The 13,954-nt window shown below is 37.2% G+C and overlaps 1 protein-coding gene across 1 annotated transcript in view; it reads left to right on the forward strand.

Annotated features, from left to right (window-relative positions):
• Positions 1-13,954, forward strand: part of CCDC150 (coiled-coil domain containing 150) — a 93,240-nt gene that overhangs the window by 5,746 nt on the left and 73,540 nt on the right. Inside the window, 8 exon segments of the mRNA XM_033400328.2 lie at positions 1,750-1,913; positions 3,266-3,444; positions 3,447-3,485; positions 3,607-3,791; positions 5,623-5,691; positions 11,077-11,193; positions 12,524-12,556; positions 12,558-12,654. Coding sequence (XP_033256219.1) covers positions 1,756-1,913; positions 3,266-3,444; positions 3,447-3,485; positions 3,607-3,791; positions 5,623-5,691; positions 11,077-11,193; positions 12,524-12,556; positions 12,558-12,654 — 877 coding nt within the window. The 5' untranslated portion in view covers positions 1,750-1,755.

Here is a 13,954-nt window from a genome sequence, read left to right on the forward strand (position 1 = left end):
ATTTCCCTGATGATTTGTGATGTTGAGCATCTTTTCATGTACCTGTTGGCCACCTGTATATTTTCTTTAGAAAAATGTCTATTCAGGCCCTCTGCCCATTTTTTAATTAGATTATTTCTTCCTTTGCTACTGAGTTGTATGAGTTCTTTATATATTTTGGATATTAATCCTTTATCAGATATATGGTTTGCAAATATTTTCTCCCATTCTGTAGGTTGCCTTTTCAAATAAGACATTCTGAGGATCAAATGTATAACATGGTGACTATAGTTAATAATATGATATTGTATACTTGAAAGTTGCTGAGAATAGATCTTTAAGTATTCTTACCACAAAGAAAAAAAGTTACTTATGTTAACTGTGTGAGGTTGTTAATTATGTGGATGTGTTAATTATTTTGATCTTGGTAACCATTCTGCAAGGTATATGTATATAAAATCATCATGTTACACTTTAAATGTATACAATTATATTTGTCAACTATTCCTCAGTAAAGTGTTTGTTTGTTTGTTTGGGGTTTGTTTTGTTTTGTTTTAAGTAAAAAGAGAGAAACAGACCATATTCTGGGACCTGTGGGGGAAAAATAGAAGATGGTTAAAGAGCTGTCCTCAGTGGCTGTAACAGTGTTACATTGTCAAGAAGCTCAGCCTTTACGCTGGTGCCCCCTTAAATCCTGCCACCAGTTTTAAGACTTCTTTAATTCCTTCCCTGGGTCCTGGGGGCCACCTTCAGTGATTTGAACCTGAGGGAGTCCCCACTTCCATTGCCTGGGATACCTCAGGGAGGTATCTAATCACACAGCAAGTGGGAGAGGAAGGTTGTATTACGAATATCCCAGGTGGGGCCTTTGTGAACACATTCCCACAGATACACTATTGCTAGTGATGCTTAAGGTTTATGGTTTGATTAGTATAGAAATGTTTGTACAGGATAGAGTTGCAGGAAAATGTCCTAAAAGTTTCCACCAATGATCTTGTCATTGAACTTTGGGCACATGATTCGTTTAAATGTTGGGACTGCTTATAAGCTGATTCTGCTTCTGTCACTAATACCTGAAAGAGTAGTCTCACTACTCCCATTTACTCTCATGTGGTCTTGCGGGAGGAGTCTGGAAATTTGATGTCAGTAGGTGTAAAAGAGTCTTTGCTATGAAGTTATGTTTGCAAGTTATTTTTAAAAGTCACTGCTTCAAGGTAGTTGGTAAATCTATTTTATGACAACTGCTCGGAGATCCAAGTACTGTAGAGTGTTGTTTTGTTTTGTTTTCAGAAAGGTTGGATGGGAATGTGTTAAAATGAAAATGGCTGGCAATGAAAAGAGGTAATAACTCCTTCAGCCAAGTCATAGGTCCTAGTGTATGTCTCATAGTAGCAGACAGGATAGACTAGATTGTGCTGCAGTAACAAACTCCCTAACAATCTGCGGTTTGTAACAACATTAGTTTCTTGCTCACTCACACTGTATGTCATGGATGGGCCATGGCTCTGCTCATGTAATCTTTACTCTGGGATCTTGGCACATGGAGCAGGCCCTATCTGGGTTGTTGCTCATCGCATGGAGAAGGGAAAAGAGATGATGAATGACAAGTTGGCTCTTAAAGCTTCTACCCACATTTAATTGACCAAAGCAGGACACATGCCATTTTCAAGCTCAACAGGACAGGGATGTATAATCCTCCACAGGAAGGGGCAGTGGCTATTTTGAACAATAATAGAACCAACTACACTAATATTGTGACTTTAATCTCAGGTGCATATGGAAACTACGATGTCCAGACCAGTCCTCTGTCCAGCCCGCATCAATGCTACAGCTTCTGAAACATTCATGGTACTTCAGCAAAGGATGAGAATAGTTGAGGAACAGACCAGTTCTCTGAGGAATGACCTAATAATGTTGGACTTTGGTGAAAAAGGGTAACAAATTAAAAAATTGTGTCACAATATCTTTGTAGGTTGAAGAATTTTGCCTCACTGGTTACTCATAAGGAGTCACAGTGTGGGTGGTTTGGCAGGTGAAATAGGTACTTAGAAAAGAATTGAGAAATAACATTAGAATATTAATTAGAAAATATTTGCAAGATAAAGAGTTGTCCTGCGGTAATGGAGCTACTACCACTATTCTAAACAGATTTTTAAAGTGTGTTAATTAGGTGCACAAACTTCGATATCCTATTCTCCCTCAATACTTGATTAAAAACAAATGTAATTTTTTATATAATTAGAAAAAAATATTTGGTCCTTTTTTAAAAATAAGAATAGACTTTGATGTTAGTTAAGGTGAACATCTACAACTTGATTCATGCATTAATATGGTCTGTATTTTCTTTCTCCAGATTTATTGTAAATTAAAAGAGAGGTTATAAGTCTTACAAAAAATTCATAGTTTAGAATGAAGTACTCAAAAGAAGAACTGTGTTTTTCCTTTGTACTCCTGGAGAAGTTATTGCCATTAAAAGTTAGATTGTCAAAGGCCTTGAGGAATCTGGGTGCTTAAGTGGCCAATGCTGAATTTACTGGTGTGATTTTCTTTAAAATTACGTATGTATTTCCTGAATGTCTCTTATGAAGACCTAAAATTAGTATAGTTGGTATAGCACACATAGAATAAATAACTCTTCAGCAAAGATTAAATTTGTACCAGTGTTGAGTATGTTAGAACAAAATGGGAATGTTTATTATCACCTTGTTTAAAACTTTTCTAAAAAGGATGTGAAATACTGCCTCCACGCTAACTTTAATTCTTAGTTTACCATTATAGAATTAGCATTTAACATGTTTTATATATCACTTGCTTTTACATACAAAATAAGTTTACAAAAAATTCCAATTAAAATAACCATTAAAAAATCAGTGGTCTTGGGCTTCCCTGGTGGCACAGTGGTTGAGAGTCCGCCTGCCGATGCAGGGGACGTGGGTTCGTGCCCCGGTCCGGGAAGATCCCACGTGCCGTGGAGGGGCTGGGCCCGTGAGCCATGGCCGTTGAGCCTGCGCGTCTGGAGCCTGTGCTCCGCAACGGGAGAGGCCAAAACAGTGAGAGGCCCGCGTACCGCAAAAAAAAAAAAAAAAAAAAAAAAAATCAGTGGTCTTTACCCATCCCACATTGGTCTCATCCTCTTTACCTAATAGTGCTCTCTATGTTTAAATTTGCAGAGGCTATCAGATACTGGTTAACTAAAGAATATAGTTTTTATACTCAGTAGAAATGTTACATTGATTCGATGGTTGGGATTACCCTATAATATTGTTATATTGGGATCTTTGTCCAGAGGCCACTTGCAAACTCCAAAATGTTTAGAGGAGCCTGTGAGCCAGAACATCATTAGCCCTATCCAGAATGAAATAATTTGTTCAGGAAAAACAGATATTTTATGGAAGAACTGTGAGTTTCTGGTAAATCGAATGTGCCGTCTGGAAAGCCTCATCCAGTCCTTGAAGATGAACATCTTCGTCTGCAAACTGAAAAAGATTTGAACCCACAGAAAACAGGTATAGAGAGAAGAGAATCATCAGAAATTCGGTCCTATGTGGGTGCTTGATGAGTTCATGATTCTTTTCCTTTCCTGACCTTCTTTAATCTGCTTGATGACCCTCCTGTCCTGTCTGATAGATTTTCTGAAGGAAAAACTGAATACAATACAGGAGGAGCATTCCAGGGACCTGAAGCTGTTGCAACTGGAAGTGATGAATTTGCGCCAGCAACTAAGAGATGTAAAAGAGAAAGAAGACAAGGCACAAGATGAGGTGCAAAGGTTGACTGTGACTCTGCAGCTTGCCTCAGAGACAAAGATTTGAGTCCAGAGTTCTGGAATGCAAACTCACTGTTAAAGTGTTAGCTGGAGGAGGCAACAGACCCATAAAACTGACTTTTAAAAATAGGTGATGTTGGTGTGAGGATTCTTGACATCTGTAATTTATCTACATCGATAGCCTATAACATTGTGTGCTGTCAGTAACTGAGTATTTATAGATTCCTACCCTCTACATGTGACTGTGCGGATCCGAGATATGAGGGAGTCTGTGCTCTTCAAGAGCTTATATGCTATCTAGGAGAACAAGGCATAGCAGGAGAAACTAAAGAGAGGAAATAAGGGTATAAGAAATATTAAAGGACCATATAGGACAATAAGCAAATATTGCCAACTAAGTGTTCTATATTCAGGTGGGTTTGGGAAGGTGCGCATGTCCTGTCTAGAATAGATTAGGCTAGGCTTCAAGGAAGAGACGGGAGTTGAGATGAACCTTTAGAAGGCAAAGCAGTGAGGTGAGGACATTTAAAAGACCACACACAGAGGCAGCAAAAAATAAGACTAGGGAAAAAAACTAATGATTTTGTTTTCCCTTCACAGGCCAGGCAGTGTAACAGATGTTATTTTGTTTAAAACATGTTTTGTTTAATCTCTGCAAAACCTCAAGATGTAGGATATTGTTGTCTCTCTCTTTTTTTTTTTTTTTTTTTTTTTTTTGCGGTACACGGGGCTCTCACTGTTGTGGCCTCTCCCGTTGTAGAGCACAGGCTCCGGACGCGCAGGCTCAGCGGCCATAGCTCACGGGCCCAGCCGCTCCGCGGCATGTGGGATCTTCCCGGACCGGGGCACGAACCCGTGTCCCCTGCATCGGCAGACGGACTCTCAACCACTGCGCCACCAGGGAAGCCCTATTGTCTCTATTTTAATGATAAGTGTACTGGGGATCAGAGAGAAGTCACCTCTCCGAGATCACATTTGCCTGTTTTCTTCGTGTAACTCAGATTTGAGCCTAGATCTTTCCCTTGGGTGCAGTTAGGAGGAAATGCATAAACTAGCTGGACAGGAGTGAGGATTTGTTTGTGTAAAATAAGTTGGAAATTGGCTAGGGATAACGTCATAGAGGATCTCAAAATCAAGAATAATCAAGTAGTTGGGCTTGATCCTATGGGGAGTGATTAAATTTTTGATAAGAAAGTGACATAATGAAAACAAGAAAACTAATCTAGCAGTAGTGTAGAGTATCAATTATAGGAGAAGAGATTGGAGATAGGAAAACCAATTAGGAATCCATTGCCTTATTTGAGACATAGACATTATTAGGTCTGAACTACGGTTGTGGCATTTTGAGAGGAAAGATATGTTAGAATGTGGTATTGGATAGGGGCTGAAGGTAGAGAATAAGGCAAAGACAGCTTTGAGTTTTTACATCTTAGATTGTAGTGCCATTAATAATAATATAAAAGAATGAATAGTGAAAGCTGTGTTTTTCATCCTCAACTCCTAAGCATAGGTAATATTTGAGGCTAGAAAAAATGGAGTACTTAAAAAAATAGGAATATACCCTGTAAGAAAAACGTCTAGCAATTACTAGGTTTTCCTCTGATTATTGAATTTTACACAGGAGGTACATGTGACTAATCAATTTTTAATTATCTGAAAGGGAAAATGATAGAAGTCATGAATCAAAGTAATAAAATAACTTTAAATATCTCATTGTAATAATTACTTTAGACTCATAATAAGAAGTGTTTATAACTGTATTCAGAATAGCATTTATAGGTTGCCCCCAAAAAGTCTAGATTTGAACTGTGATATACCATAGACAGTTTCTTCTTATCATTTCAGATTATTTAGAACCTTTTCTCCTTCTATTTTAGAAGAATGCAGCCATTATTGAAGAGGAACTGAAGACCACAAAATGTAAAATGAACCTTAAAATTCAGGAGGTAAGATAAAAAGGAAGCTGGGGGCTTCCCTGGTGGCGCAGTGGTTGAGAGTCCGCCTGCCGATGCAGGGGACGCGGGTTCGTGCCCCGGTCCGGGAAGATCCCACATGCCGCGGAGCGGCTGGGCCCTTGAGCCATGGCCGCTGAGCCTGCGCGTCCAGAGCCTGTGCTCCGCAACGGGAGAGGCCACAACAGTGAGAGGCCCACATACCGCAAAAAAAAAAGAAAAAAAAAAAAAAAAGGAAGGTGAAGGGAACGTTGGAATTGCAGAGGGGGAAGTCAAGGAAGTGGATAGAATGAAAAGAAACCATTGAAGAAGAAAATATGTGGCTGTTTATTAGGAAGATTTTAAAAGTATGCCACATGAAGTTATACCTGCCCATATGTGACATTAAGACTTCCTTTCACCTCAATACTGCCACAAACCCAGAAATAAAAAATAAATGCTCTCTGAGCCGGGAGGGAAACAGTTACCATGAAACTCATGCAGTTGCCCATATACTAGAGTTAAGTGGACATACAAAGACCTTTTACACTAAAGTTGTGTTTAAAATAAAAAGCTTTTAATAAGTCTGCTCATCTAATTTTACCTTAAAACTTTCATTTCAGTCTAAATTTAGGTAGATAACAGATTGGAATTATGGAGTAGGTGGCTGCTAAAAGTTGTTGGACTAAAAATTTGCAGCTGAAAACAGTGGAAGAGTCAGAAGAATTACCAATTCAATACACCTTGACAGTGGCCTAAAAACCTCAATATTCCCTGACAGAATAATAGTTGACATTAGTCCAAATCAAAAGGATCAAGTTATATTTAAAATATCCTGTTATACAAAACAGAGAAATAGATATACTATTTTAAAAATTATGAATTTCAGTGTGTTTAGGGTGGTGAGTGTAGCTATCTGGGACATTCTCTCATGTAGAGTATTTTATTTGCCAATAGTTACTGATAAAAGCATGATTGTTCATTGTTAGTTGGAGTATATTGTTTCATACTTTAAAAAAATATTTTGGCTATTTTAATAGATTCTTTTTAGAGCAGTTTTAAGTTTTTATAAAAATTGCACAGAAACAGAGTTCCCATATATCCTTTCTCCCCACCCCCAGAGCTTCCTCCATTATTCACATTCTGTATTAGTCTGTGATGAACCAGTTTTGATACATGATTACTAAATTCACAGTTTAGATTAAGTTTTACTTTTTGGTCATCACAGTATACAGAATAGTTTCACTGCCCTAAAAATGCCCTGTGCTCTACATACACATCACCCCGCGCCTCCCTCCCCCACCCCTGTCTTTCCCTAAGCCCCTGGCAACCACTGATCTTTTCACTGTCTCTCTAGTTGGAATCATACAGCATGTAGCCTTTTTGGACTGGCTTCTTTAGCTTAGCATATGCATTTAATCCTCCATGTCTTTTCATGGTTTGATAGCTCATTTCTTTTTATCAATGAACAGTAATCCACTGTCTGGATGTACTGTAGTTTATCCATTCACCTACTGAAGGACATCTTAGTTGCTTCCAAGTTTGGCAGTTATGAATAAAGCTGCTGTACACATTCATATGCAGTTTTTTGTATGGACATAAGTTTTCAACTCCTTTGGATAAATACCTAGCAGTATGATTCATACTTATGATAAGCTTATGTTTAGCTTTCTAAGAAATTGCCAACCTATTGCAGTGGCTATGCCATGTTGTGTTCCCACCAGCAGTGAATTAGAGTTCCTGTTGTTCCACATCCTCACCAGCATTTTGTGTTGTCAGTGTTTCGAATTTTTGCCAATTTGATAGGCGTGTGTATAGTATCTTGTTTTAATTTGCAGTTTTCTACAGAGTTGATATTGAACATCTTTTCATATGCTTATTTGCCATCTGTCTATCTTCTTTCGTGAGGTATCTTAGATCATTTGCCCACTTTGCAACTGGGTTTTTTTCTTATTGTTGAGTTTTTAGAGTTCTTTTTATATTTTGGATACCAATCCTTTATCCAGTTTGTGTTTTACAAATATTTTCTCCCAATCTGTAGCTTATCTTTTCATTCTCTTAACAGTGTCTTTTGCAGAGCAGACGCTTTTAATTTTTTTTTTTTTTTTTTTTTGCGGTACGCGGGCCTCTCACTGCTGTGGCCTCTTCCGTTGCAGAGCACAGGCTCTGGACGCGCAGCCTCAGCAGCCATGGCTCATGGGCCCAGCCGCTCCGCGGCATGTGGAATCTTCCCGGACTGGGGCATGAATCCGTGTCCCCTGCCTCGGCAGGTGGACTCTCAACCACTGCGCCACCAGGGAAGCCCCAGACGCTTTTAATTTTAATGAAGTACAACTTATCCATTTTTTTCATGGATTGTACTTTTGGTATTATATCTATTAATAAAATATCATTGCCAAACCCAAGGTCACCTAGATTTTTCTATGTTATGTTTTAGAAGTTTTATAGCTTTGCATTTTACATTTAGGTTTTGAATTATTTTTTGTGAAAGGTGTGAGGTCTGTATCTAGATTCTTTGGGTGAGTTTGTGTATGTGTATGTCTAGTTGTTCCAGCACCATTTGTTGAAAAGACTATCCTTTGGATTGCCACTTAACATTATTTTTTTATTGGGGAAGTCTTAATTCTTGGTGCTGTAGTAAAATATTGAATTTTTATTGAACTTGTCAAGGACCTGAAGAAGGACTGTGCTAGTCAAATAGGGACATTTTGAGGGTATGGAGCAGGAAGGATGTGTTAGTCTGCTGGGGCTGCCATAACAAAGTACCACAGACTGGTGGCTTAAACAACAGAAATTTATGTCTCACCATTCTGGAGGTGAAAAGTTCAAGATCAAGATATCATCAGCAGGTTTGGTTTTTTCCTGAGTCCTTTCTCCTTGGCTTGCAGATGGCTGTCTTTTTTCTGTGTCCTCACATGGTCTTTTCTCTGTGTACACATCCCTGGTGTCTCTTTGTGTACAAATTTCTTCTTATAAGGACAACAGTCATGTTGGATTAGGGCCCACCCCATGGCCTCATAACTTAAACAACTCTTTAAAGGCCCTATCTCCAAACACAGTCATATTTTGAGATACTGGGGTTTAGGCCTTCAACATATGGATTTCAGAGGGATGCAATTCAGCCCATAATAAAGGACTATACAGAGATAAAGTAAATGCAGTATATATCTTTCTAAGAGATATATATATATATATATATATATATATATATATATAAAATCTGGTTCTGATGAACATGAAATAGATTAACTGATAGCCCTTCATAATGCTTTAGGGATGAATATCTTAGTAGTATAATTATCAAATAAAGATTCCCTTTATAAGGCACTTAAATTATATCTTGAGCAAATTATACTATATAATTCGATGTAGAGTTTAGAAAAGTATATTATGCTACTCTAAATTATAAAGTGATTATAATCTGATACTAAAATAAAACCTGAAAAATATAGCCCAAAGCAAAAACTATAGCTCATTCTTAAATAAGATTCTAATATTAATATTTAACTGATTATTGGATAAGGAAGGAATTTCTAATCTTGAAAAGAAGGAACAAGATTATAAAAAGCTCGATAAGTTTGACCATATAAAAATTAAAATCTTATACATGTATAAAACAAAACTAATGAAACATAACAAAACTAGACAGTTAATAATCTTCCCTTTTAAAGAACTTAAATTGACTAAAAAAAACAGAGGGCAAAGGATAAGAACAGTTCAGAAAATATATAAAGAACTAATAACCATATTAGAAAATGTTTAATCTCACTAGGAACCAAAGAAATGAAAAAAATGTTAAGGGGTTGTTTTCATTTATTAGCAAAGATTTAAGAAAGTGATAATCTGTAGTGCTGATGATATTTATTCAAATACTACTGATAAGGTAAAATTGGAAGGAGAATTACAAAATGTATCAAAAGTCTAAAAAATGTTTATACCTTTAACCTAGTGATTCCTTTTGTAGGATTTATCCCAAGGAAATAATCAGAAATTCAATGAAAGATTTATTCACAAGCATGTTCAGCAGAACAGTATTTAGAATAGCAAAACACTGGAAATATCCAAATGTTCAGTGTTAGGTGTATGGTTAAGAAAATCATAGAACATTTCCAAAACGGGCTATCTTGTAACTATTTCATGTCAACATATTTTTCATCTCATTTCACTTTTTAAAAACTTCTGAAATTGTTAAATATATCATCCTTCAAGAAAACACATAAAGTACATATGTACAATGTAGAGAAGAGTTATAAAGTGTACTCTTACATCATGTTTACTGGGGTTTAAAAATAGAATTTCTGGAACTTCCCTCGTGGTGCTGTGGTTAAGAATCCACCTGCCAATGCAGGGGACATGGGTTCAAGCCCTGGTCCGGGAAGATCCCACATGCTGTGGAGCAACTAAGCCCGTGTGCTACAACTACTGAAGCCCGCTCACCTGGAGACCGTGCTCCACAACAAGAGAAGCCACCACAGCAAGAAACCCGTGCACTGCAATGAAGAATAGCCCCCACTCACCGCAACTAGAAAAAGCCCACGCACAGCAACGAAGACCCAACGCAGCCAAAAATAAATAAATAAGTAAATAAATTAAAAAAGAAATTCTTTCAATTTAACGTCACTTCATAAAAGGAACAGCATTTTTCAGTTCCCATTTAAATTAGAAAGGATTTCTTTACTTCATGATAAAAGAGACTCTTAACCTTCTTTTTATCTTTATCTGACTCATTTTATAGTCATTTATTGATAGAAATAAGGTCGGTGTACCCAAATTCTTGAGTGTTGTTTTTGTCTGCTGCTTGACAACTACTTCATTATTTGTTTTGATCTTTAAGTTCCAATATGGGATAAATATATATATATATATATATATGTGAATAAATCACAATACAGGAAAATAAAGAGTTAAAAAATAAAGTTAGAAAATAGAGAAATACAGAAAATACATATACTAAGACATATTAGTGTTTTTCAAACTTGACAGCAATACATTGTAAGACATATTTTACACTGCAACACCATACATACATGCATATACACAAACATTTCATGAAGCAGTACTTACCCTTCCTTACCACTTGCTATGTGCTCTGATATTTTCTTTCTATTCTTTTCTCCCCCGCCTTTTTCAAGTGCTTCTTGCAACTTACTAATGCGTCTTGACCCACAGTTTGGAAAACAGACTTAACACAGTAGGAAGATGAGGGTAACAAATTTGACTCTGCATTTCCTAGAAGGTTATCCGTTAGGGAGAAACAAAAGCATGTTTCTGAGTAATCATAAATGAACGAAGAATGGGGGTGAGTTGGCATGTCTGGTAAACTTTTCATGGTGACTTTGATCTTTGTTAAACTGCTATGAAGTTCCCTTGGTCTTGCCTAACTGCAGTGTTGCTCTATAGCTAAGGAGACAACTGTCTCAAGAGAAGCACCTAAGGGAATCTGTTGAGAAACCTGGATCAGCCATGCTACTCAAAATACAAGAAATGGGATCAACAGTGGAGGTGGAACGGAAACAGGTAGAGAGATTTTCTCTCCTTGTTTATGTTGGGAAAGTGAAACCAAAAGGGAAAAGCTAATGTTTTACCTACAAACCTGTAGTTTTGCTTATTTCCTCTAGATTTATTAAATTCTTCTCTCTTTTTTTTTTTTTTTTTTTGTGGTTCGTGGGCCTCTCACTGCTGTGGCCTCTCCTGTTGCGGAGCACAGGCTCCAGACGCGCAGGCTCAGCGGCCATGGCTCACGGGCCCAGCCGCTCCGCGGCATGTGGGATCTTCCCGGACCGGGGCACGAACCCATGTCCCCTGCATCGGCAGGCGGACTCAACCACTGTGCCACTAGGGAAGCCCTAAATTCTTTTCTTTAGTATTCCTTTATTAACATTCTTACTACAATTTTTAAAATTTTAGTGCAAAATAAGAAAGGACTCAGACACCATTTAGTCCAGCGCTCTTCATTTATGAATGAGGGAGCTAAGGACAGAGATGTTATTTTGTCTCAGGCTTTACAGAAGTGAACTCTTAGTTCCTGGGAGGGAATCCTTCCCTCTACACCATATAATCTCTGTTATAAGAATTGATTTTAGAAGGCACTGACCTAGTCTCATGTTATATGTATTGTATATGATGTGCATAGAAAAGAAAGATTAAACTGAGCTGACATTTGAAGCAAGGAATAAGTCAAATAATCAGGAATGTGTTTACATTGCTGTTTTCAAGGCTCATTATTTATTTTAGCATAATATTTTTGCTTTCATCAAAGTTGTTATTTGAAATATCTATATGTAATTTAGAATATTTTAAATTCTAAGTACCAAGGCAATTAGTAGTTTCAAATCATAATACCTATTATTAGATTACATAATTTTTATTATTTTAATGAGTGCTGTCCTTCACAATGGAATTATAAAGAGGTTTCTACTTAAAGAATTTGCAAATGATCCTTTATTACTATACTTTAGAGTGCGAATATAGTAGGCACTAGCCACATGTGGCTATTTAAATAAAAATTAATTTTATTTGTTAAAATTAAACAAAATTAAAGATTCAATTCCTCACTCACTCTGGCCACATTTTGAGTGCTATTGAAGAGTGCACAGAAAGTTCTCCTGGACAGCACTGCTGTAAGACACTGCTGTAAGACACTGTTGAAGAGTGCACGGAAAGTTCTTCTGGACAGCACTGCTGTAAGACACTGCACTCTGTTGAGATCTTTAACTGTAACACATAAACACCGCTTCTTCCTCCAGGAACATTAAGATCAGAAAAATCTGCCTTACGCCTGTGCTATAAGTTAGCTTAGTAGAAATCTTTACCTTACAGAAAAGGAGTTTTTCTTATACGATTTCAGGTGCAAATTTTGCAGCAAAACTGCATTGCCCTAACGCATTTCTATTCAGACCAACCAAGAACTACTGGCACAGGAGCGACAACAGAAAGGGGAGTTGGAGACCGCTACCTCACAGCTCAAGTCTGATCTAGGTATGAAAACAGATGCTAGAAATTACACTTTTGTTAGTTTTTTGAGATTTCATGTGAAAACTCTTTAAGATTCCAAATTCTCGAAGTGGCCAGTGTTACTGGTATTTCCCACAGACCTGAATGTAAAAAGTTGCTGATTTCCTTTTTATCTGTGGCACTGAGAAAGACAGAGAATGTTGGTAATAAAATAGAATTTGACCATCTTAATTGTAAACTTATGTGGATTTTTTTCAGGTTTATTTAACTGTGGACTTGGGAACATTTGGCTTCTATAAATCTAGATTGAATGTTGGATAATAGAATGCTAATAAGGAAATGAGGTCATTAATCCTTGCTCTCCTACTGATTCTAATGATTTATCATGTCAAACTCTCCATTCTTCAGGTTATCAACCTATTGTGGTCAACTTGTATTTGTAGAAATGGCTAGTTGTAAGGTACCATAAAGAGAGGTTAGATTAACTACTCGTTTGAGGAGGAAAAAACCATCTGTTTTTAAAAAAAAGAGTCCTAAAAGGTGACAGAGCTAGGAAATGGAAGTGTCTAGACTTGATCCCAGGTCGCTCAGAGACATGCTTCTTCCAGCCCAACAGCCCTTATCAGACTACTGTTTGTTAATATATAATTGTAACAGCAGTTTTCAGGTAGATCTCACTATAGAGATCACACAGAGTTCCAGTGCAGTGCTTTACGCATGAATAACACTTCATGATTTACACAGGGCTTTCACGTACATTATCTCATGTAATACACAAAACAATCTGTAATTCCTAAAGTTACAAAATGAATAAATGGTGAGGTGAGGCTCAACCGAGATCTTCTAACTCCAAACCCAATGTTCTTGCCACTGTGGCTTCCCTGCTCTGTGGCTGTAATGAGGACAGGGAATACCAAAAGGGAAATGAAAATTAAAGAAAAAAAAACATAAAGGGTAATCCATTCAATGCTTTTACTTATTGCTTTTAGCAGAAAGTATTCTTTTTCCATATAGTTGTTGAGTAATGAATTATTCTGTGAAGTTCCCACTGATAATGCCCCTAAATAATTTTCTGCCTTCCTGTGATGGCATGCCTACAAAAATACGTTACATTTTATTGTACTACCACATTATCCCATTTGAGCCTTACAGCAAACTTGTGAGAAAGATAAGAAAATATACGCCATTCTACAAAAGGATAAAAAGATCTATAGTGAAGGACCCACAGTGAACAGAATAGCTGGGACTAAAACACAGCTCTTTCTATTATATTAGTTGTCCTTCTGATTAAGTGATTTTTTAAAATATGACTTTCTTAATGGAT

Source organism: Orcinus orca, chromosome 7 (genome assembly GCF_937001465.1).
Source record: "Orcinus orca chromosome 7, mOrcOrc1.1, whole genome shotgun sequence".
NCBI lineage: Eukaryota > Metazoa > Chordata > Mammalia > Artiodactyla > Delphinidae > Orcinus > Orcinus orca.